Raw genomic sequence first — 26,074 nt, 5'->3', positions numbered from 1 at the left:
TCGCATGGCTCGCCATGCTTTGGGCAAGGTGCCTCGCTCCGCTACCGCAGCGCTTGGCACAAGTTACTATTCCCAATCGTAGTCCAAAGTATGAAAAAGTTCAAAAAATGAAGAAAAAAAAGGTTAAAAAACGCATGTCGACCTTTTTCCATGTCGACATAGTACATGTCGACCTAGTGACCACGTCGACCAATAGTGGTCGACCAAGTGACCGTATCCCCTCAGAAACCTAGTCTAATCATTAAGGGGTGACAACAGCCCCGGTCACTAAAAATCTTGGACAAAAGATAAGTAACCATGACAGCATTTAGGACAACACTCGCCATTGGATAATTGGATAGACTTTGGACATACGTACTGTTACTACAGTATAACAACATACTGTATAATATCACGGGGGCAAGATTCTCTCTCTCTCTCTCTCTCTCTCTCTCTCTCTCTCTCTCTCTCTTTTTTTTTTCTTTAATCAGGAATATTTGTCTTCTCTGCAGAAATGTGAACAGTTACATTGTATAGGGTGAATTGAATTCCCCCATAGGTAGACAGATTTATCTGTTAAATAATTCTGTATTTGAAATATGTACCTATTCCAGGGGTGTAGTATGTTTCCCGGATGCTTGGGATCCCAGCGCGCAGCATACTGGTGCCTAGATCCCGACTGCCGGAATGCCGGCAGCGGGGTGAGCACAAAAAGCTTGCCACACTGCGGGAATGGTGGCGATTATATTGGCGGTCGGGATTCCAGCGTCGGTATGGTGAGCGCCGTGATTCCGACAGCCGGTATATCAAGTGCCACCCCCTTCCCAGTGTGGGTGTTTACATTTCAATGTCTATTTCACAAGTCAGGAAATGAGAAAATTACCCTGGGATTTTTGAAGTTCTTTTTCCCAAATATAACACAACACACCACTGTCAAAATAATTATTCAATTACATGTCAAGCTTTAGGGGGCTATTTATCAAAGTTTGGCAAGAGATAAAGTGGAGAGCGAAAAAGTACAAACCAATTCACTCCTATCTGTCCTTTCTGCAGTGGGGTACACTGGTATTCCACAGGGAATAACATCGGGGTGTAGAGTTGGATCTTGATCCGAGGCACCAACAGGCTAAAGCTTTGACTGTTCCCAGGATGCATTGCACAGCCTCCTCTACAGTCCCGCCTCCAGGCACTGGAGCTCAGTTTGTAAGTTGGTGCCTGCACAGCAGGTCACTAACGGGGGGCTGCGCTAGGCAGCCCTGAAAAGAGCTTTTTAAGAAGACTTAAAAGGCGCAGCACTTTCTATGTCATTCTGAAATGCTGTGCTGCGGCTCCATCACCTTCCCCAGCAGCGCTGCATACTCCCGTGGCCTGGTTCCCGGGTACTTGTAGCGGAGACGCACCGGACTTCAGGCACACACCGCTGACACTCTCCTTTATCGCATGGCTGCACATCAGGGAGCAGGTAAGATGGTTCCCCAGGTGGGACCCGCCGGTAAATCGTGGTCCGTTCGCTGTCCCAGGAGACGGACTGCGCCACTGTTGTGGACACTGTACTGCACAGGGACCCCACTATATCCACCAGGGCAGGGAGCACAGGTCGGATTTACTAAAATCCATTTAATATAGGCTCCATAGTACCTGGTGGTGAGGCCCAGCATACGGGATAAGGCACTGACCTTTAGCCCCTCCCCCAGCTCCGGGCGCCATCTACTGCTGGTGTTCCTGCCCTGGAGCTGCATTTCACTCTCCCTCACTCCGTGACACAGATTTTGGAGCCATCTCCACTACTAGCTGGGCTGATCTCCGGGACTGCAGGGCTCTGTCTCCTCTCTAAAGCCGCCTGTCTCATCAGCGCTGTGCATTTACAGGCACTTAAGTATTCTACATGTCATTTTAGACAGTGTTAGTGAAGAACAAGTGTACTGCTATCTGAATATTTAGTACAAGTATTCTGTGATATACATCCGGTATCTACTGTGCATTGTTATATCTATAGTCATACATATTTATATGTACTTTTACTAGTCCAGTGCAGTTTTATTGTTTATATGTAGTAACCTCTGCATTGTACATGTGACTGAGTGTGCCTGTAGCTGTTGTGTGGGATTCCATTCTATCACATTCTATCACATATTGCTATCACTCTCTCTCTCTCTCTCTCTATCTATCTATCTATATATATATATATATATATATATATAGAAAAGAAAAGTGAAGAACAAGCGCCTAATGGTGCAGTAATTTTGGACTTTGATCTCTGTCACGACAACATTCATGTAGGTATTAAGCGTACCATATGAGTAAATATGGCAAGCACATCAAAAGCTGTTGTCTTCCGTCTATTGTTCACAGCCTGGGGGTCGGAACACTTAAAGGGTGACGACACGTCACGGGGGGGTATTTGATCCTCCAAAGCTCAGATAGAATCAGCTCACAGCACAGGGATTCTACAGATAAACATAAAATACGCCTCTCATAGTGCAATATTGTTGTTGCAATGCAGGATCGTAAATCACTTTTATAAGTAATGAGATATCATTTGTCTACCTTAAGATATCGCATAATAGATCATGTGCCGCCACTTAATAGGGGTGGTGATAGGTCTGTTAAATTGTTACAGCGTGAATGCGAGTGGATTTTGCGTTTAGACACATTGGTTCCTCGTGGACTCAATGAGACACTTGGATTGCAGGTATTTAATTGAATTTTGATTCTATTAATTTCTGTGTGCTACTATTCGGAATATTTAGGGTAGTTTATTACTACATATAATGTTTAGATTCAGTGGTTGTTCCTTCAGTTTAGTTACATTTATTGTGAGTTTGTAACATATTCATTAGAGTTTGAGATGCATAATAAGGTGTATGGTTTAATATTCCTGCTGTGATGTAACTATTCACGGTTTTCATACTATGCTTGGATCTCATTTTAATTTTCTTTGTTCATGTATGTTTATGTCTGTTTATTTCATTGATTTTTTATGTATTTTAATGCATGCTGTTTATGTTTGTCTATATTTGTAGTACACTGTTGTGGTGTTTGTCAGTTACTATGGTAACAGCCCTGCCATCCGAGCCGGTCTGTATGGTGACCAGGATACGGAAGTGGGCGGAGCTTACTGGCGTGGTGAGGGGAGCACTTAAATACCGGTATGTGCATTGTATTTTGTAAATGGCTTGATAAAAGCGCTGAACGGCGCTGAAACGTTGCCCAAACAGCCGATAGTTGTCATCTTTTCATAGCCTTGGAGTGCCGCCAGTGGAGGAGTATATGACGTACAGCCGTCCAGGCTGTTATGTGGAAGGTACCGGGCACAGTAATTTTACACATGTCAGCGGAGTGCCGGAGCTAGAGAAATATATATATATATATATATATATATATATACTCCACAACAACGGCACACAGGGGTTGAAAAATAATCCACTTCCACAGCAGTTTAAGCCAACGTTTCAAAGTTTATCCTTTTTCGTCAGGGCTACAAATGCATAATACAACAATCTTACCTTTTATTGAAAAAACACCCCGTGCACCTTCCCGCCGCCATTCCACGGCGCTGTAATGCTGACGTCATTCCGCCGGAGACACCAGATCGCCAGGCTCCTTTGGATGACGTATGTGATAGTACCCATCACCTAGCAACAATATAAACATTAAAAATTACAAGTACCTGTACAACTACCACAATATTTCTTCAATAGCTCACGCAGGGCAAGTCAATAAAATACTACTTTAATTAAAACAATTCAGATTAAGCATTTCATTTAACCCTTTAGGGGCTAGCGTGTTTAAACGCATTATCCAGCGGGACTCACACTGCAAAAGTTTTTTACCCCGATCACCCCCCCTAATGGATCTAGGGACGTGATCGATCATTCTATATCTTAATGAGGACAAATTGTGATGTGCTTCTAGGAAATGTCTAGCAACAGGTTGATCACTCGAGCCTGTGCTAATAGCTTTTCTAATAGATGACCTGTGTGCAGCCATTCTCTCCTTAAAAGTGCACTCCGTTTTCCCGATATATGAATATCCACACTGACAGATAATTTGGTACACAACAAATGACGAGTTACATGTCAGATGAAATCTAATTGTATACGTCTTTCCTGACTGTGGATGCTGGAAAGTGTCACCCTTCAATAAAAAGCCACAAGTTGTACAACCGCAGCCAAAGCAGCCATTCTTCTTCTGCAAGAAATGTGTAGGTTTTTTAGAAACTAAGTCTGTAACATCTGTCTTTACAACAAAGTCTCTAATATTCCTACCTCTCTTATAGCAGGGCATCAGATGTGTGTTACTCAACCCTAACTCAGGGTCTGACCTAACAGATGACCATTGATTTCTAGAATGCTTCTTAATACTATTGCTACCTACTGTGTAGCTAGTAACCCAAGGTAGGATTTCCCTCTCATTACCTTTATTCCTACCACATATCGAAAGACGATCATTGTGGTTGGTGGCCAGGACTTTCTGTTTAGCCTTCTCTAGCACATCTAACGGATAACCCCGCGCTTGAAATCTAATGATCATCTCTTCCATTTGTTTTATAGCAACCTCCCGGTCACTATTTACCCTCCAAACCCGCAGCAATTGCGAATAGGGCAAACCAGTTTTTAATGGAGTAGGGTGAAAACTCCCAAAATGCAACATGTTGTTCCGATCGGTAGATTTCCTAAATAATGACGTCACCAACTTCCCCTCCTCTAGTTTGATATTCACATCGAGGAAATTAACCTCCTCCTGACTGACCGAGTATGTAAACTTTATGGGGCCCTCACATTGATTATATTTGTCTATCACATCAATGAAACCCTGCTTGGTTCCTTTCCATAAAATCAACAAATCATCAATAAATCTTGTATAAAAGAAAATATTCGATCTTATTTCAGCATTGGAAAAAAATATATCATGCTCCACCGAAAACATGAACATATTTGCATAGGCGGGTGCGACCGGAGAACCCATCGCTTTATATATATATATATATATATATATATATATATATATTAGGCGGGTGCGACCGGAGAACCCATCGCTTTATATATATATATATATATATATATATATATATATATATATATTTATTTCTCTAACGTCCTAGTGGATGCTGGGGACTCTGTAAGGACCATGGGGAATAGACTGGCTCCGCAGGAGACATGGGCACTTTAAGAAAGAATTTAGGTTCTGGTGTGCTCTGGCTCCTCCCTCTATGCCCCTCCTCCAGACCTCAGTTTAATACTGTGCCCGGACGAGCTGGGTGCTTTTCAGTGAGCTCTCCTGAGTTCGCTGAAAGTATTTTGTTAGGTTTTTTATTTTCAGGGAGCTCTGCTGGCAACAGACTCCCTGCATCGTGGGACAGAGGGGAGAGAAGCAGCCCTACTCTCTGAAGCTAGGTCCTGCTTCTTAGGCTACTGGACACCATTAGCTCCAGAGGGATCGTACGCAGGATCTCACCCTCGCCGTCCGATCCCAGAGCCGCGCCGCCGTCCCCCTCGCAGGGCCGGAAGACAGAAACCGGGTGAGTATGAGAAGAAAGAAGACTTCGAAATCGGCGGCAGAAGACTCCGTTCTTCACTGAGGTAACGCACAGCACTGCAGCTGTGCGCCATTGCTCCCACACACCTCACATACTCTGGTCACTGTAAGGGTGCAGGGTGCAGGGGGGAAGGGGGCCGCCCTGGGCAGCATTTGGACCTCTTTTTGGCAAAAGTAAACATATATACAGTTGGGCACTGTATATATGTATGAGCCCCCGCCAAGAAAATGCATATTTAAGCGGGACAGAAGCCCGCCGTCGAGGGGGCGGGGCTTCTTCCTCAGCACTCACCAGCGCCATTTTTTCTCCACAGCTCCGCTGAGAGGAAGTTCCCCAGGCTCTCCCCTGCAGATACACAGTAGAAGAGGGTAAAAAGAGAGGGGGGGGCACATAATTAGGCGCAAAAATCAATATAAACAGCAGCTACTGGGTTAACATTAAGTTACTGTGTTATTCCTGGGTTTATAGCGCTGGGGTGTGTGCTGGCATACTCTCTCTCTGTCTCTCCAAAGGGCCTTGTGGGGGAACTGTCTTCAAAAAGGGCATTCCCTGTGTGTGTGGTGTGTCGGTACGCTTGTGTCGACATGTTTGACGAGGAAGGCTATGTGGAAGCAGAGCGGGAGCAAATGAATGTGGTGTCTCCGCCGACGGCGCCAACACCTGATTGGATGGATATGTGGAAGGTTTTAAATGATAATGTTAATTCCTTGCATAAAAGGTTAGAAAAAGCTGAAGCCTCAGGACAGTCAGGGTCTCAACCCATGCCTGATCCTATGTCGCAGAGACTGTCAGGGTCTCAGAAGCGCCCACTATCCCAAATTGTTGACACAGATACCGACATGGATTTTGACTCCAGTGTCGATTACGATGATGCAAAGTTACAGCCTAAATTGGATAAATCCATCCGTTATATGATTATAGCAATTAAGGATGTGTTGCACATCACAGAGGAAACCCCAGTCCCTGACAAGAGGGTACATATGTATGGGGAAAAGAAGCCGGAGGTAACCTTTCCCCCCTCACACGAGCTAAATGAGTTATGTGAAAAGGTTTGGGAATCTCCAGATAAAAAACTGCAGATTTCCAAACGGATTCTTATGGCGTATCCTTTCCCGCCAATGGACAGGTTACGCTGGGAATCCTCCCCTAGGGTGGACAAAGCTTTAACACGCTTATCCAAGAAGGTAGCCCTGCCGTCACAGGATACAGCTACCCTCAAAGATGCTGCGGATAGAAAACAGGAGGGTACCCTGAAGTCCATTTATACACATTCAGGTACCTTACTGAGGCCGGCGATCGCATCGGCCTGGGTGTGTAGTGCTGTAGCAGCGTGGACGGACACCCTGTCTGAGGAACTTGATACCTTAGACAAGGATACTATATTATTGACCCTGGGGCATATAAAAGACGCTGTCCTATATATGAGAGATGCTCAAAGAGACATTAGTCTACTGGGTTCTAGAATAAATGCTATGTCGATTTCTGCCAGAAGGGTCCTGTGGACTCGGCAATGGACAGGTGATGCCGACTCAAAAAGGCATATGGAGGTTTTACCTTACAAGGGTGAGGAATTGTTTGGGGAAGGTCTATCGGACCTGGTCTCCACAGCTACTGCTGGAAAGTCACATTTTTTGCCATATGTTTCCTCACAGCCTAAGAGAGCACCGTATTATCAAATGCAGTCCTTTCGATCACAGAAAAGCAAGAAAGTCCGAGGTGCGTCCTTTCTTGCCAGGGGCAGAGGCAGAGAAAAGAAGCTGCACAACACAGCTAGTTCCCAGGAACAGAAGTCCTTCCCGGCTTCCACAAAATCCACCGCATGACGCTGGGGCTCCACAGGCGGAGCTAGGCCCGGTGGGGGCGTGTCTCCGAAATTTCAGCCACAAGTGGGTTCACTCCCAGTGGGATCCCTGGGCAATAGATATTGTGTCTCAGGGATACAAGCTGGAATTCGAAGAGATGCCCCCTCACCGATACCTCAAATCGGCACTGCCAGCTCCCCCCCCCCCCCCCCGAGAGGGAAATAGTGTTAACTGCAATTCACAAATTGTATCTTCAACAGGTGGTGGTCAAGGTTCCCCTCCTTCAACAAGGAAGGGGTTATTATTCGACCATGTTTGTAGTCCCGAAGCCGGACGGTTCGGTCAGACCCATATTGAATTTAAAATCTCTGAACATGTACCTGAAAAGGTTCAAGTTCAAGATGGAATCACTGAGAGCGGTCATCGCAAGCCTGGAAGGGGGGGATTTTATGGTGTCTCTGGACATAAAGGATGCATACCTTCATGTCCCCATTTTTCCACCTCATCAGGCGTACCTCAGATTTGTGGTACAGGATTGTCATTACCAATTTCAGACGTTGCCGTTTGGTCTCTCCACGGCTACGAGAATATTTACCAAGGTAATGGCGGAAATGATGGTGCTCCTGCGGAAGCAAGGGGTCACAATTATCCCATACTTGGACGATCTCCTCGTAAAAGCGAGATCAAGAGAGCAGTTGCTGAGCAGCGTAGCACTTTCTCTGGAAGTGTTACGGCAACACGGCTGGATTCTAAATATTCCAAAGTCGCAGTTGGTTCCTACGACTCGTCTGCCTTTCCTAGGCATGATTCTAGACACAGACCAGAAAAGGGTTTATCTCCCGATAGAGAAAGCTCAGGAACTCATGACACTGGTCAGGAACCTATTAAAATAAACAAATAATTGATTTTCCTAATTGCGCAAAATGGTGATGCAGCTATGAGAAAAAGAAGGGATTCTTCACAACAATCCCAATGGTAGGAATACAATACAAAGAAAATTTTTTCTCAAATAAGCGCAGACACATACATAGCCTCTTAGTCTTTTATCCTGCTTCAGTAGAGGAAAGGCTGACACAACACTTAGGCTCCGATATATTGGGAGATTCTCCAGCAGCAATTATTTCTTTAAAAATGCCAAGGCCGTTTTGTAAGATGTCATCAGAGTGGAAATGATGTTGGATCTCAAAAAGAAAGAGATTTCATAGTGCAATAATGCAAAAACCAGTTAAAAAATCAAAATATTTAATTGCACTCACAATATGGAAAACAGATAACAGCATATAACCATATCATATGGTAGACGTGATCACTAAGCCTGGGAATTCTGCAGCTAGCATGGAAACCTCTAAGTGGAACAGATCCGGACTATTCCACAGAAGGATAACATTTGCAGCTCACCCGACCAGTAACACTTGTAACAGCTCACACCGCCTAAAGCTTTTCGGACATCCAGGTCCTTCCTCAGAGGCATGACCTTGGCATTTTTAAAGAAATAATTGCTGCTGGAGAATCTCCCAATATATCGGAGCCTAAGTGTTGTGTCTACAGAGGTATTGCGCCAGGTCAAGAGACCCTCAGGCGATAGCTGTAGACGCCCTGGTGACACCGTGGGTGTTCCAGTCGGTCTATGTATTTCCTCCTCTTCCTCTCATACCCAAGGTGCTGAGAATCATAAGAAGAAGAGGGGTGAGAACAATACTCATTGTTCCGGATTGGCCACGCAGGACTTGGTATCCAGATCTGCAAGAAATGCTCACAGAAATATGTTGCTTGGTGTGAGGCCAGGAATGCCCCTACGGATGAATTCTAGCTGGGCCGTTTCCTTCGCTTCCTACAGTCAGGAGTGAATTTGGGCCTAAAATTGGGTTCCATTAAGGTCCAGATTTCGGCCCTATCCATTTTCTTTCAAAAGGAGTTGACTTCTATACCTGAAGTTCAGACGTTTGTAAACGGAGTGCTGCATATTCAGCCCCTATCTGGTTTTCCATGCGGATAGAGCAGAATTGCGGACCCGTCCACAATTTCTGCCGAAAGTGGTTTCATCCTTTCATATAAACCAACCTATTGTGGTGCCTGTGGCTACTACCAGGGCCGGACTGGCCATCTGGCACTTCTGGCAAATGCCAGAAGGGCCGATGGCCACTTGGGCCGGTCCAGCGGTCACTGAGACACGCTGCCGCTCAGTCCGGCGGCAGCATGTCTCAGCTGTCAGGAGAGGAGAGCAGAGCGCCCGCCAGCGCGGCTGTGTCTGGTGCTGCGGCGGCTTCGTTCAAACCAGCCGCCGGTTCGTGAGCCAATCAGAGCTCGCGGACCGGCAGCCAATCAGAAGCCGCCGGTCCGCGAGCTCTGATTGGCTCACGAACCGGCGGCTGGTTTGAACGAAGCCGCCGCAGCACCAGACACAGCCGCACTGGCGGGCGCTCTGCTCTCCTGATTCACCCCCGTCCCTCACAGCCCGGAGGAGCAGCAGCAGCAGCAGTAGCAGTGCAGCAGCGGTAAGTAGCTGCAGCACTGGCTGCTGTGGGGACAATTGTATATCTGGCACTGTGGGGGCAATTGGCTGGCACTGTGGGGCATTTGTATACCTGGCACTGTGGGGGCAATTGTTTACCTGGCACTGTGGGGGCATTTGTATACCTGGCACTGTGGGGGCATTTGTATACCTGGCACTGTGGGGGCATTTGTATACCTGGCACTGTGGGGGCATTTGTATACCTGGCACTGTGGGGGCATTTGTATACCTGGCACTGTGGGGGCATTTGTATCAGAATCAGCTTTATTGGCCAGGTATACTTACGTATACTAGGAATTTGTCTTCGGTTTGCTATACAACAGCCAAGTAGGTAACAGGTAAGCAGGTGTGTGTGTGTGTGTGTGTGTGTGGGGGGGGGGGGGGGGGGCAAGTAAAGTTACACAGATAGGTATACCGTAGGGACACAAGTGAGTTACATGTACGTCTAGTCAGTCAATGTTCAGGAGTTCAGCAGGCGGACAGCTTGGGGAAAGAAACTTTTGAGGCTTCTGGTGGATCTGGCGGGGACAGCCCTGTAACGCCTGCCTGAAGGAAGCAAGTTAAACATGCTGTGGCCGGGGTGTAGCTGGTCTTTTACTATCTTCATTGCCCGCTTTTTAGCTCTGGACAAGTACAGGTCCTGGACTGAGGGAAGGTCGGCCCCGATGATCTTCTCTGCGGTTCTGACCACCTTTTGGAGCCTGCATATGTCCCTCGCGCTGGCGGAGCTGTACCATACGAGTATCGAGGAGCACAGTACCGACTCCACAATCGCGGAGTAGAAGAGGAGCAGGAGCTTCTGTGGGATGTTGAACTTCCTTAGTTGCCTGAGGAAGAACAACCTCTGCTGCGCTTTCCCGACAGTGGCGTCAGTGTTGGACCCCCATTTAAGGTCCCTGGAGATTGTGGTCCCTAGAAACTTGAAGGAGTCCACTAGCGATACCACACTGTCAGCAATCGTTAGCGGAGGTGCACTAGATGACTTCTTCCTGAAGTCCACTATCATCTCGACAGTTTTGAGGGGGTTGAGGTCAAGGTTGTTGTGGATGCACCACTGGGCCAGCCGGTCTACTTCCCGTCTATAGGCAGATTCGTCCCCATCCTTGATGAGGCCGATGACGGTGGTGTCATCGGCAAATTTGATGATCCTTACTGATTGCGCCTCTGAGGTACAGTCATTTGTGTACAGGGAGAAGAGCAGGGGTGAGAGGACACAGCCCTGAGGGGCCCCTGTACTGATGGACCGCGCTTGAGAGGTGAATTCCCCCGCTTTCACCACCTGTGTCCTATCTGTCAGGAAGTCTATTATCCAGGAACAGGTAGCTTCTGGGACCCCTAGGCGAAGTAATTTGGGGTGGAGGATGCTGGGGACGATTGTATTGAAGGCCGAGCTGAAATCGACAAACAGGACCCTCGCGTAGGTACCGGGAATGTCTAGGTGCTGTAGAATGTAGTGCAGGCCCAGGTTGACTGCATCCTCGACACACCGATTCGAGCGATAGGCGAACTGCTGGGGGTCCAGTTGGGGGCCAGTCACAGTTTTCAGGTGATTCAAAACCAGACGCTCGAACGTTTTCATGACCACAGACGTCAGTGCTATCGGCCTGTAGTCGTTCAGGTTCGTGATAGTGGGTTTCTTGGGGACCGGGACTATAGTAGACCTTTTGAGGCAGGAAGGGACTTTCTGTAGCTCCAGCGATTTATTGAAGATCTTGGTGAATATGGGGGCGAGCTGACCCGCACATGCTCTTAGGGCAGATGGTGACACTCCGTCAGGACCCGGAGCTTTCCTGGTTTTGGTCCTTTTGAACAATGCCTCCACCTCTTCTTGGGTGACTTGCAGTGCCTGGGGTTGGCCGTCGGTGTTCGGGGCATCGTAGAGGTGATTGTTTGGGTTGCAGGGGACTTCTTTTGCGAACCTGCAATAAAAGTGGTTCAGTTCATCTGCAAGGTCTTGGTGCATGGCGGTGGACTTTGATGTTTTCCTATAGTTGGTTATGGATTGCATTCCTTTCCATACAGATACGGGGTCATTGGTGGAGAGATCGTTTGTCAGCTTGTCCGAGAACCGCTTTTTTGCTAGCCTAATTCCTTTAGTCAGAGAGTTCCTAGTACGGTTGTATAGTGCTCTGTCACCGCTGCTATAGGCCTCCTCTTTGGCTCGACGAAGTTGCCTGAGCTGGGCATTGAACCAGGGCTTGTTGTTGTTGTAAATGCGGTAAGTCTTGTTAAGTACACACATGTCCTCACAGTAGCTGATGTAGGATGTGACAGTGTCTGTCAAGTCATTCAGGTCGGTTGCCGAGGCTTCAAAGACCCCCCATTCCGTGCAGTCAAAGCAGGCCTGGAGCTTCATCTTGGCCTCATTGGTCCATTTCTTGACAGTCTTAACGACAGGCTTAACTGCTCTCAGCTTCTGTGTATAGGTAGGGAGTAGGTGGACGAGGCAGTGGTCAGATAGGCCGAGTGCGGCACGCGGGATAGACCGGAAGGCAGACTTGAGTGTAGTGTAGCAGTGATCAAGGGTGCGCCTGGCACTGTGGGGGCATTTGTATACCTGGCACTGTGGGGGCAATTGTTTACCTGGCACTGTGGGGGCATTTGTATACCTGGCACTGTGGGGGCATTTGTATACCTGGCACTGTGGGGGCAATTGTTTACCTGGCACTGTGGGGGCATTTGTATACCTGGCACTGTGGGGGCATTTGTATACCTGGCACTGTGGGGGCATTTGTATACCTGGCACTGTGGGGGCATTTGTATACCTGGCACTGTGGGGGCATTTGTATACCTGGCACTGTGGGGGCAATTGTGGATCTGGCACTGCACTATTGGGGGCATATAATGTAAATTTCGGCTCATACCGGGTGCTATAATGTAAATTTCGGCTCATACTGGGTGCTATAATGTGAATTTCGGCTCATACTGTGTGGTATAATGTGAAAGAGGCACCAGTACTAGATAGTATAAGGGGTCCTACTATTGTGGTGCATAATGCGTATAAGGGGTGTATGGTGTGATAAACTACACGGAAGGACACGCCCCCTTTTGAGAGGCCACGCCCCCTTTTCCGGAGCGCGCGCTTATTTACAAACTTCACATTTACATACCCCCACTTAAAAATTTCCACTTCAACCACAGGTTGTGTGTATTTTAATAGAAAATGATGTACGCTTGTATGTTGTTAGAATATTAATTATATTTATAAGAGCATAGACTAATAAGTGGGAGGAGTCAGAAATAGTAAGGGGAGGAGTCACAGAGGTGGGCCTGTGTGCTTCAAAAATGCCAGGGCCTATTTTTAGTCCCAGTCCGGCCCTGGCTACTACTGACTTGGAGGATCCGAGTTGCTTGATGTGGTCAGGGCTTTGAAGGTTTATGTAACCAGAACGGCTAGGGTCAGGAAAACAGAGTCTTTGTTTATCCTGTATGCATCCAACAAGCTGGGTGCTCCTGCTTCAAAGCAAACTATTGCTCGCTGGATCTGTAACACGATTCAGCAGGCTCATTCTGCGGCCGGATTGCCGCTGCCAAAATCAGTTAAGGCCCATTCCACTAGGAAGGTGGGCTCTTCTTGGGCGGCTGCCCGAGGGGTCTCGGCATTACAGCTGTGCCGAGCGGCTACTTGGTCAGGTTCAAACACTTTTGCAAAGTTCTACAAGTTTGATACCCTGGCTGAGGAGGACCTTGTGTTTGCTCAATCGGTGCTGCAGAGTCATCCGCACTCTCCCGCCCGTTTGAGAGCTTTGGTATAATCCCCATGGTCCTTACGGAGTCCCCAGCATCCACTAGGACGTTAGAGAAAATAAGATTTTACTTACCGGTAAATCTATTTCTCGTAGTCCGTAGTGGATGCTGGGCGCCCGTCCCAAGTGCGGAATTCTTCTGCAATACTTGTATATAGTTATTGCTTCAATAAGGGTTATGTTATGGTTGCATCAGGGTTGACCTGATGCTCTGTTGTTGTTCATACTGTTAACTGGTTAAGTTTATCACAAGTTATACGGTGTGATTGGTGTGATTGGTGTGGCTGGTATGAATCTTGCCCTGGATTGCCAAAATCCTTTCCTTGTACTGTCAGCTCTTCTGGGCACAGTTTCTCTAACTGAGGTCTGGAGGAGGGGCATAGAGGGAGGAGCCAGAGCACACCAGAACCTAAATTCTTTCTTAAAGTGCCCATGTCTCCTGCGGAGCCCGTCTATTCCCCATGGTCCTTACGGAGTCCCCAGCATCCTCTACGGACTATGAGAAATAGATTTACCGGTAAGTAAAATCTTATATATATATATATATATATATATATATATATATATATGCACACACAGTGCATCCAAGCAGTCAGCATCCACCCGCCCTCAAGGATAACCTTCCCATTTCACAATTTCTAAGAGTCATGCGTAATAACTCTGACATTAGCACCATGGAAACCCAATTATCTGAGATGCCTTCAAGATTCCTGGAACGGGGTTATGAGAAGAAGAATATACTAAGATGTCTAACGAAAGCCAGGAATAAATTTGAACCCACCGTCACTACAACTCGGACCACGCACACACCAGAGCGAATGGTTTTCACCACCACATATGACAATTTCTCTAATAGACTCAAGGGGACCATACGTAGGAATTGGCCCATCCTGGTCACGGATGATCGCCTAAAACTGAAAAGGAGTCCTCCAGCCATGATGGCTTACCGAAGATCAGCCAATTTAAAACAGCTACTTCTGAGACCCATGGCCGGCAATGAAGGAACACAGAGTACCACATGGCTACATGAAAGACGTCCTGGATGCTTCAAGTGCACTGGCTGCACCACGTGTAGGGCCGTGTTAACTGGTCCCTTTTTTCCGCACCCGCATTTTGGTCGCCCCATAGCCATAACATACAGGCTACATTGTGCTATGGACCACTTGATCTATATTTTGACCTGCCCCTGCGGGCTGTACTATGTGGGTATGACCACGAGACGCTTTTGAGACCGCATGGCAAACCACAGGACATCGATACATCAAGCCATCGCTACGGGGTCGGCAGTCTTACCGGTAGCCAGACACTTTATGACATTGAGACATCAAGTCTCTGATCTGAGGTCCAAATTGATTGATTGGATACCCCCACCACCCAGGGGTGGAGACCGTGCCCTCTTGTTGAAGAAGAGGGAGAGCCTGTGGATACACAGACTTGATACAATAGCTCCGAGGGGTATGAATGAAAACAACCCTCTGTCGATTTTTTTGAAATAACAATCTACTTTAATTTATAAAAAACTTTAATTTATAAAAGACTTTAAGTTTATACTATTGCATGTTTGCATAGCCCACGCACTGCTGAGTATGGAGCCAGGAATTGCTGAAATATATGATGCTTTTCTGTTTTCACTATAATGTGTCATTGTTTAAATGGGTTTATAATATTGTTTCTATTTTTGATTGTCACTATACTTTAGCCTTGGTTCTATGCTTGCTTTCTTTGTATGTATTTCCCAATTGAGTGGTCTCACCGGCCTCTGCTATACCCTAGCTGTGTCTAATACTACATAAGGATCGCTATGGCAACCGGATTAACTCACCTCCGGCCTGTGGAGCGCGGGCCGTTTTGATCCCTTTTAACAGTAACGCGTTTCATTGTATTAACTAAATAGACCCAGTATAAAATACTAATGGTGTAATTCTCTGCTTTGAAAGTAATGTACTGCACTATGATTACCCGGCGCCGCAACCATGACGATGGCGGAAGTGACGTCCGCAGCCAAGACTGTGCGGACTATGGACATCGGTTGCCATGGGCGCAGCTCGCTTCCGGTAATACCGGAAGTGACGCGTTGCGTTCCATTTGCGGTTCACTCGGGAATGGTGTCCGCAGTTCTGACTTTCTGTATGAGCCACATTTTTGGACGCAGCCCACTTCCGACGGAAGTGACGCGTTTGCGTTCCACACGGCCTCCGGCCGTGTTGGGGGACGTGTTTGGCGCTTTTAGGATTGGTATTTAGCAGAGGCCGGTGAGGCAATATCTGTGTCTCCGGTTTCCTGCTATGCTGATATATGCTGTAATGCTGACCCTGCTGACTGGACTTTATATTCCTTGACAAAGGTCCCGCTGAGGACCGAAACGTTGGAAATCGTTTTTGAAACCACTTTGGAACTGTGAGATTACCCTTACATTAAAAATTACTATTTTGATTGATTGGATGCTAAGTCTGGAGAGTGCTATCTTTTTCCACTAGTGTGGGATAACCTGTATTTTATATATATATATATATATATATGACAAGAATTACTCTCCCACTGCGCTATTTCAAATAAAACACTAAAATTAATTAATTATATGGCTGCCTGTATCCTCTAAGTTCCCTGTTAGGAGGAACTAAATGTGTGAAAATATGAAACGAAATAGAGGAGATGGCGCCAAGGGAGTTATATCAACGCCCTACCTAAAAACGGACCCTTACAGTACTCTCCGGATAAATTACGTCAGATAACAAATACTAACATAAAAATTTATTAAAACAACATATAAACCCGACACAAATGTTCATAAGTATACAGAGTTGATACATTTACATTTGTCGCACAATTTGAACAATCAGTTTGTAGTGATGAGGAAAAAGCGTAGATATATCACTACGATTTCCTCCTTCTCCTTATTGTAGATTCGGAGGTAACATCAGATAATAGATAGATAAATAACCCAACGCGTTTGATACAGAGACTTGGCTGTCAGCACTGCGCCACTGGAGGGTCTACCGCGTGTTCTAAATTGGTTAGACATTATACCCATTTGAATTGCCTTCACTCCTGAGTCTCTGAGTGTCAGGTTCAAGCTGCTGACCGACGAGGTTCCTTATGCTTGCGAACCAGTTAGATTCTATACACATATGAATCTTCCCCATATTCGAATATCTGAATGTCAGACTCAAGCTGATGATATATGAGGTATGGTCCTCGCTGTATCAATCAAGTCCCATTGAAATATTGAAACGTTGTTCATACATCTTTGAATGACCTTTTATGTGCTGACAATATGTTCTGAAATGAAGAGATTTTACCCCTGATGAAGTCTTGGAACAAGACGAAACGCGTTGGGTTATTTATCTATCTATTATCTGATGTTACCTCCGAATCTACAATAAGGAGAAGGAGGAAATCGTAGTGATATATCTACGCTTTTTCCTCATCACTACAAACTGATTGTTCAAGTTGTGCGACAAATGTAGATGTATCAACTCTGTATACTTATGAACATTTGTGTCGGGTTTATATGTTGTTTTAATAAATTTTTATGTTAGTATTTGTTATCTGACGTAATTTATCCGGAGAGTACTGTAAGGGTCCGTTTTTAGGTAGGGCGTTGATATAACTCCCTTGGCGCCATCTCCTCTATTTCGTTTCATATATATATATATATATATATATATATATATATATATATATATATATATTATAATATGCCAATCCCGGGCCATTTTTTAAATCCCGGGTATCTGAATTGGAAAATGGCCAATCCCGGGATTGGCTTTTAGCTAGGTGGTCGGCCCCTCGCCCCACCCCGTCCCGCACATATAACTCATCATATAGCGGGGGTGGGCGGGTGGGGAACATCCTTTGAACGCTGCTGGCGGCTCCCAGCAGCGGCTGACAGCGCAGCGTGACCTCTCACGCTGCGCTGGGGACTCGGAAGGAGGAAGTCGGGCAGCGTCTGAGTTAAAAATGGAGGGTCAGTTAGAGGTATGTCCAACGCGTTTCGTCCTTCAGACTTCATCAAGGGCCCTTGATGAAGTCTGAAGGACGAAACGCGTTGGGTATACCTCTAACTGACCCTCCATTTTTAAGATAAGCACCACTTTCTTATCCTATTAGAATTTTTGCGGTGTATTTATATGTTTTATACCTCTTAGCCATTTTTGTATTTTTATGTATCCTGTACTTTTGACCTTTTAAGAACCCCACTTTTTATAAATAAATGTAATTTTATCCTTGCGTATCCAGCCATTTCTTCACACTTATATATTTTTTAAAATAATTTGACACTGTTGGTCGCTGACGCCCCCCCCCCCCCATCCCTCTATATCTCTAAATACAAGGCAGCTTATCACTGCCTGAACCTACTTGGGGGCTAGCTGACACCTTACATCCACTAAGGAGTGTCTACGGTTAAGCATACTACCTTAACCCCACACCGACCATATTCACATACACCTGTGGCGCCATACTACCACTTCTTCATCATATATATATATATATATATATATATATATATATATATATATACTGCTCAAAAAAATAAAGGGAACACTTAAACAACACAATGTAACTCCAAGTCAATCACACTTCTGTGAAATCAAACTGTCCACTTAGGAAGCAACACTGATTCACAATCAATTTCACATGCTGTTGTGCAAATGGAATAGACAACAGGTGGAAATTATAGGCAATTAGCAAGACACCCCCAATAAAGGGGTTGTTCTGCAGGTGATGACCACAGACCACTTCTCAGCTCCTATGCTTTCTGGCTGATGTTTTGGTCACTTTTGAAAGCTGGCGGTGCTTTCACTCTAGTGGTAGCATGAGACGGAGTCTACAACCCACACAAGTGGCTCCGGTAGTGCAGCTCATCCAGGATGGCACATCAATGCGAGCTGTGGCAAGAAGGTTTGCTGTGTCTGTCAGCGTAGTGTCCAGAGCATGGAGGCGCTACCAGGAGACAGGCCAGTACATCAGGAGACGTGGAGGAGGCCGTAGGAGGGCAACAACCCAGCAGCAGGACCGCTACCTCCGCCTTTGTGCAAGGAGGAACAGGAGGAGCACTGCCAGAGCCCTGCAAAATGACCTCCAGCAAGCCACAAATGTGCATGTGTCTACTCAAACGATCAGAAACAGACTCCATGAGGGTGGTATGAGGGCCCGACGTTCACAGGTGGGGGTTGTGCTTACAGCCCAACACCGTGCAGGACGTTTGGCATTTGCCAGAGAACACCAAGATTGGCAGATTCGCCACTGGCACCCTGTGCTCTTCACAGATGAAAGCAGGTTCTCACTGAGCAAATGTGACAGACGAGACAGAGTCTGGAGACGCCAAGGAGAACGTTCTGCTGCCTGTAACATCCTCCAGCATGACCGGTTTGGCAGTGAGTCAGTAATGGTGTGGGGTGGCACTTCTTTGGGGGGCCGCACAGCCCTCCATGTGCTCGCCAGAGGTAGCCTGACTGCCATTAGGTACCGAGATGAGTTGGCCCTGGGTTCCTCCTAATGCAAGACAATGCTAGACCTCATGTGGCTGGAGTGTGTCAGCAGTTCCTGCAAGACGTAGGCATTGATGCTATGGACTGGCCCGCCCGTTCCCCAGACCTGAGTCCAATTGAGCACATCTGGGACATCATGTCTCGCTCCATCCACCAACGCCACATTGCACCACAGACTGTCCGGGAGTTGGCGGATGCTTTAGTCCAAATCTGGGAGGAGATCCCTCAGGAGACCATCCGCCACCTCATCAGGAGCATGCCCAGGCATTGTAGGGAGGTCATACAGGCACGTGGAGGCCACACACACTACTGAGCCTCATTTTGACTTGTTTTAAGGACATTTCATCAAAGTTGGATCAGCCTGTAGTGTGTTTTTCCACTTTAATTTTGAGTGTGACTCCAAATCCAGACCTCCATGGGTTAATAAATTTGATTTCCATTGATAATTTTTGTTTGATTTTGTTGTCAGCACATTCAACTATGTAAAGAACAAAGTATTTAATAAGAATATTTCATTCATTAAGATCTAGGATGTGTTATTTTAGTGTTCCCTTTATTTTTTTGAGCAGTGTGTGTGTGTATGTGTATGTGTGTGTATATATGTGTGTGTGTATATATATATATATATATATATATACACACACACACACATAGTGTTACACAGAGTATACGATTGGGTATTTTTACTGTGTGTTTCAGTCACCTCATACCGCTTAAATCCTCTGTTTTGTGTCCTGTGTTTACTGTAGGGGTTATTTGCAGGTATTGTGTTTGTTTGGCGATATTGTACTGTTACGCCCTAAAGCTACATTCCTTATGATGTCTGCCAGACAGGGTGGCAGATCCACGGACTCTTCTGCATCCTGCAGTACTAGTACCACGGATTTACCTGAGGGGGAAGTTTTAGCTGCTGGTTCATGCACTAAGTACCATACACTCAGCCAACCTGCAGCACCTGTGGCCAATCAGGACCCACCTTGGGCAGCGTTCTCAAGTCTGCTGACTACACTTGTGACACGTCTTACGCCCCCTGTGGGACCTCTTGTGCCATTGCAGCCACATATAGTCCCTGTAGTTAATCCGCCCTTGGCGAATACTCTGTCTACCCAATTACAACAATTAAATCAATCTTTGGTTAGACAAAAGTCTATCCCTTGCTCCTCTGGAACCAAGGGGTCATCTAAATGGGCCATTTCTTTCTCACAATCCACTAATATTTCGGATAATTCTTCCGAAGAGGATGGGGAATATACTGATCCGTCCGACACTGATACAGTTGCTTCTGATGAGGAATCTACAACCCAGGTTGATGTTCCTGATTTAGTGGAGGCTATCAAGCTAATTCTTCAAATAGATGACATTGAGCCTACTACTGTGTCTAAAAAACCTGATAAGTTCAAACGTCAAAAGGTTGCTAAAGTTACCACATTCTGACCATTTAATTGACATATGTCAGGAATCCCGGTCGTCTCCAGGAAAGAAATTTTCCCTGTCTAAAAAGATGCTAGCTCGTTATCCTATTCCTGCGGAGTTGAGTAACAAGTGGGAAACTACACCACCGGTGGACTCGCATGTCGCCCGTCTTGTGGTGTCATCTACTCTGCCTGTCACCACTGTCACCTCACTGAAGTAACCGACGGATAAGCGTGTGGAGGGTTGCCTGAAGTCTATTTACTCTCTTACCGGTGCTGTACATAGACCCACTATGGCAGCCTCCTGGTCTGCGAAAGGAATTGAAGCTTGGGTTCAGGCAATCGAGGATGAGCTGCCTCAGGATTTTTCTGACACTGCCAGACAGTATCTGTCTTATATTACCACAGCCTCCCACTATATTCAGGAGGTGGCCTCTGAGGCAGGTGTAATGGCGGCCAAGGCATCTACTACGTCTATCCTGGCTCGTCAAATTATGTGGTTGAGGTCCTGGAAGGTGGACCTGGACTCCAAAAAGACCTTGGAGGTGTTCCCTTTTAAGTGAGACATTCTATTTGGGGAGGAGCTGAACAAGATTGTAACTGACTTGGCTCCAGCCAAGACTGTGTGTCTCCCAAATACTAATCCTTCTATTCTGAAGGCTAAGAGTACCACCTTTTCGTTCTTTTCGACCTCCAGGAAAAGCAAAGGGTTAGGCGTATCCGTGACAGGCTCGTGCTTCCAAAACCACTAAGCCTAAATCTAAACAATCCTGGGCCGCCCATCAGCCTGCTCCCAAACAAGACAAGCCTGCTGCATGATGGGGTGGGCCTCCCCCTGGGGGACCCCAGGGTGGGAGGCCGACTTCTGTAGTTCGCCCAGGCCTCGTTAAAGACCACTTCGGACGCCTGGGTGCAGGAAGTTGTTTCTCACGTGTACGCAATCTCTTTCAAGAGATATCCCTCTCTCCAGTTTTGCACAGTGGTTATCCCTTCGGATCCGTTAAAGGTGCAAGCTCTACACTTGGTGGTACAATCCCTCCTGGATACAGGAGTGGTAGTGCCGGTACCTCTGTCTCAGAGAGGCAGGGGATACTATTCGACCCGGTTTCTAGTTCCGAAGCCAAATGGGTCCTTCTGGCCTATACTCAGCCTCAAATCATTAAACAAGTTTGTGAGAGTATCCAAATTCCGTGTGGAAAGTCTGTGCTCTGTAGTGCTGGCAATGGAACCCAAAGACTATATGGTGTCCCTGGTTATACAGGATGCTTACCTGCACATACCTATTGCCATGTCGCATCAGCAATATCTGCGGTTTGCTATTGGCAACCTTCATTATCAATTCCAGGCACTGCCTTTTGGATTGGCCATGGACCCTCTGATCTTCACCAAGGTCATGGCCGAGATGACGGCTCTTCGCCGTCTGGGAATCGGGATCGTTCCGTATCTGGACAACTTACTGATCCTGGCGAACTCCCAAGAGGTTCTCCTCAGTCATCTGGAACTGATGGTCCAATTCCTACAAGCCCACGGGTGGCTCATCAACTGGAAAAAGTCTTCGCTGGTCCCTGCTCAGAGCATGGTGCACCAGGGGGCATTACTGGACACACACACAACCAACAATTGTTTTTGTCTCCAGAGAAAGTCCCGAAGCTTCAGGACAGGATCAAATATTTCCTCTCTCGCCCAAGAGTGTCGATACACTCAGCGATGCAAGTACTAGGCCTCATGGTTGCCGGCTTTCGACATGCTCAATTTCACTCTCGCCCTCTGCAGAGGTTAATCCTTTCCAAGTGGGACGGCCTGCCTCATCGGATCAGGTCTCAAATGAACTCCTTGACTCCGGAGGTTCGTCTGTCACTGAGCTGGTGGCTACAGGACCAACAGTTGAGCAGTGGCCGTCCCTTCTGGATCTCCAACTGGGTCCTCCTGACAATGGATGCCAGTCTGCGGGGTTTGGGGTGCGGTATTGGAGCAACACACTTTCCAGGGTCGGTGGACCAGGGAGGAATCTCTTCTCCCGATAAACATTCTGGAATTGCGGGCAGTGTTCAATGCGGTGACACTGGCCCTGCCTCTAGTACAGAACAGGCCAGTTCAAGTACAATCAGACAACGCCACCACGGTGGCGTACATAAATCACCAAGGCGGCACTCGAAGCCGCATGGCAATGCTGGAAGCATCAAAGATCCTCTGTTGGGCGGAACACCATCTGCCAACAATATCAGCAGTGTTCATTCCCAGAGTCCTCCAACTGGGAAGTGGATTTCCTCAGTCGTCAGGACGTTCACGCCAGAGAGTGGAGTCTTCATCCGGAAGTCTTTCAACTCCTAGTGGGCAAGTGGGGCCTACCAGATGTAGGCCTGATGGCGTCTCAACGTAATCACAAGATTCCGGTCTTCGGATCCTCAAGCAGCGTTCGTGGATGCACTGGCAATTCCATGGAACTTTCGGCTGCCATACGTGTTCCCTCTAGTGTCACTCCTGCCCAGGGTACTGCAGAGGTTCAAGCAAGAAAGAGGAATACTACTTCTAGTCGCTCCAGCGTGGGCTAGACGGCAATGGTTCTAAGACCTGCAGGGTCTTTCGATAGAGCGTCTTCTTCTACTTCCTCAATGCCCAGACCTCCTCATTCAGGGCCCTTGTGTCTACCCAGACCTGGCCAGACTGGTTTTGACAGCGTGGCTCTTGAAGCTTCACTCCTGAGGTCCAAGGGATTCTCTGAGGTGGTTATTCAAACTATGTTGAAAGCCCGTACACCAGCTTCTGCACAGATTTATCATAGGGTCTGGAATTCTTACTTCACCTGGTGTGCTGGTAAGAATGATGATGCATATACTTTCAAAACTTCCAGACTTTTGGCTTTTCTGCAACAGGGCCTGGACTTAGGCCTTTGTCTGGCCTCCCTCAAGGTTCATATTTCTGCCTTGTCTGTGTGGTTTCAGAGGAAAATTGTGTCTCTTCCTGACGTTCATACTTTCACACAGGGTGTTTTACGGATTCAGCCTCACTATGTCCCTCCTGTGGCTCCATGGGATCTGTCTGTTTTTTGAATGCCCTACAAGAGTCTCCATTTGAACCTCTTGAGTCTGTGAACCTTAAATGCCTTACGCTTAAGGTAGTTTTTCTGTTGGCTATTGCCTTTGCTAGGAGGGTGTCAGACTTAGTTGCTTTGTCCTGTCGTCCGCCCTTTCTGATTTTTCATCGTGACCGGGCAGTTCTTAGAACTCGTCCCGGTTATATCCCTAAGGTGGTGTCATCTTTCCATCTTAACCAAGAGATTGTGGTTCCGGCTTTTATCTGTTCTGGTTTGTCCTCCAAAGAGCGGTCTTTGGATGTGGTACGGGTTCTCCGTATTTACGTGGAGAGGACTGCCTCTAACGGGAGGTCAGATTCCTTTTTCGTACTTTTTTCACAAACAAGGTTGACCTGCGAGTAAGCAAACCTTGGCCAGATGGATTAGAATGGTGATTGCACAAGCATATGCACAGGCTGGTCTTTCAGCTCCTGCTGCTATCAAAGCCCATTCTACTCGGTCTGTTGGACCTTCTTGGGCGGCCCGCTGAGGCGCGTTCTCTGAACAATTGTGCTAGGTGGCTACGTGGTCCTCTGTGAACACGTTCATCAGGTCCTATGCCTTTGATACTTTCGTTTCCCAGGATGCTTCCTTTGGACGCCGAGTTCTTGTATCTGCTACAGTGCGTCCCCTCCCACGAAGAACTGTTTTAGGACAACTCCGATGTTATTCCCTGTGGCATACCAGTGTACCCCACTGCAGAAAAAAAGATTTATGGTAGACTTACCATAGTTAAATCTCTTTCTGCGATGTACACTAGATTCCACAGGGTGCCCACCTTGACGCACTTAGCTTCTTTGGGTTTGTATGGCATTGGCCACTAGTCCCTTCTCCTGAAGTGAGAATGTGGTTCTATGTGACTAGCATCTGCCCTCTCTTTTACCTGCTACTGCATTGGACTGGTTAACAAAACTGAGCTCCAGTGCCTGGAGGCGGGGTTATAGAGGAGGCGGTGCAATTCATCCTGGGAACAGTCAAAGATTTAGCCTGTTGGTGCCTCGGATCAAGATCCAATTCTACACCCTGATGTTATTCCCTGTGGAATCCAGTGTACTTCGCAGAAAGAGATTTAACCATGGTAAGTCTACCATAAATCTCCTTTTTCAAACACAGCCTGTAAAATGACAATTGGAAGCTGATTGGTTAGTATTTTCTCTCTCTACACTTTCATCTCTCTGCAGGAATTGATAAATATCCCCCTTAATATAATTTTTCATGGAAAAAAAATAATCAAATAATTAGGTAGATTATACAAGAGTAGACTAGTTCACTGACATTAGTAGCAGAAACCTACAAAAGTTCCTGCCCTCTGATCTACCCTGTATATAAGTGTGAATATAAAAATCCTGAATGTATTTGTTAAACGTCTTATTCCAATTCTAAATTTAGTACAGGATTCTGTTTCATCAGTATTGTCTGTCTTTGTTTGCTTGTAGTGGCGTAATGAGAGTACCAGATACTCAAGCTGTTTTAGGAGTTCAAAACTATTTGGAGGTGAGTACCATATGATAATTTCTTGTTGACTCACATACTGTATATACATTGCTCCCATATATGTATTGTATATGTACATTTTTTATGTCTTTAATAATAATAATAATAATAATAATAATAATTTTATTTATATAGCGCTCTTTCTCCAACAAGACTCAAGGCGCTTTACAGACATCAAAAACAATGCACATAATACAGAAGATTTGAGTAATACAGCAATAGATCAGCCACACAGACACAAAAGAGAACCTTAAGCACATAGAAAGCATAATGCATGATTGGTGTAGGCATTTTGGATAATAACTTCCACCCTCAAAAGGTAGCAGGAGTGGCAGCCATCTTGGGCGCACAGCGTAGGATTACCCAGGGTGGAAAAGTCTACCCCTAGAAGAGATGACACAAAATGGGGGTGATTTCAGAGTCCTAAACATCAGAGAAAGGTTCCAACAAAACCGCCAGGTCTATGTATTTTTCATCCCATCTACAAGCGTACCAGATGAGGTAGACATGTTGGGCGCACTTCTAAGGTTACACTGTGGGAGGTGAGCCATACAACGGCCCAGTGCATATATGGGAAAACTGACACTTATGTAGTAGTATGATGTACCCTGTATATAGGGCGCAATGGCAGTGCAGTTGAGGTGGACATTTCAGGAAAAGCACAAAGTGAGGTGGAAGGGGAAAAATAAACCAGGGGGAGATGGGGAATAAACTATTGCAGGTAACCAGTGGCAGAAGGAAAATTGGGCTAACATTATTTTGATTCAATCATAGTACGGGTGGGTTTGAGAATGTGGGGGGCACACTCAGGGCCAATGGAGATGTCCCTGCTGAGCCCGGTCCTTGTGCTCTCACCCCACGGTTCCCTGCTCATCTTGAGGGTTAGGCCCATGGGCAGACTTGATATTCTCGGGCGGAGAGGTGATAAGCCCGATAAGAGGTGATAAGCCTGGTCCTGGAGTTCTCAAGGTAGAGGAGAGTGGAAGCCACATAATGAATCTGAGTTTTGTAGTTGTAATGCAGTC

General features: G+C 46.5%; 1 protein-coding gene and 1 long non-coding RNA gene across 2 annotated transcripts in view; one reads left to right on the top strand and one right to left on the bottom strand.

Annotated features, from left to right (window-relative positions):
* Positions 1-26,074, top strand: part of PUSL1 (pseudouridine synthase like 1) — a 384,977-nt gene that overhangs the window by 33,867 nt on the left and 325,036 nt on the right. Inside the window, exon 2 of the mRNA XM_063943034.1 lies at positions 24,992-25,049. Within this exon, the coding sequence (XP_063799104.1) occupies positions 24,992-25,049 (58 nt within the window). The remainder of the gene's footprint in view (positions 1-24,991; positions 25,050-26,074) is intronic.
* Positions 2,234-26,074, bottom strand: part of LOC134966358 (uncharacterized) — a 70,872-nt gene continuing 47,031 nt past the window's right edge. The window contains exons 2-3 of the long non-coding RNA XR_010188629.1: positions 3,486-3,614; positions 2,234-2,426 (exon numbers count right to left, since the gene is read on the bottom strand). This is a non-coding gene — a long non-coding RNA (uncharacterized LOC134966358). The remainder of the gene's footprint in view (positions 2,427-3,485; positions 3,615-26,074) is intronic.

This window comes from Pseudophryne corroboree, chromosome 10 (genome assembly GCF_028390025.1).
Source record: "Pseudophryne corroboree isolate aPseCor3 chromosome 10, aPseCor3.hap2, whole genome shotgun sequence".
Classification (NCBI taxonomy): Eukaryota; Metazoa; Chordata; class Amphibia; order Anura; family Myobatrachidae; genus Pseudophryne; species Pseudophryne corroboree.
This window is presented reverse-complemented; position numbering and strand designations above follow the sequence as displayed.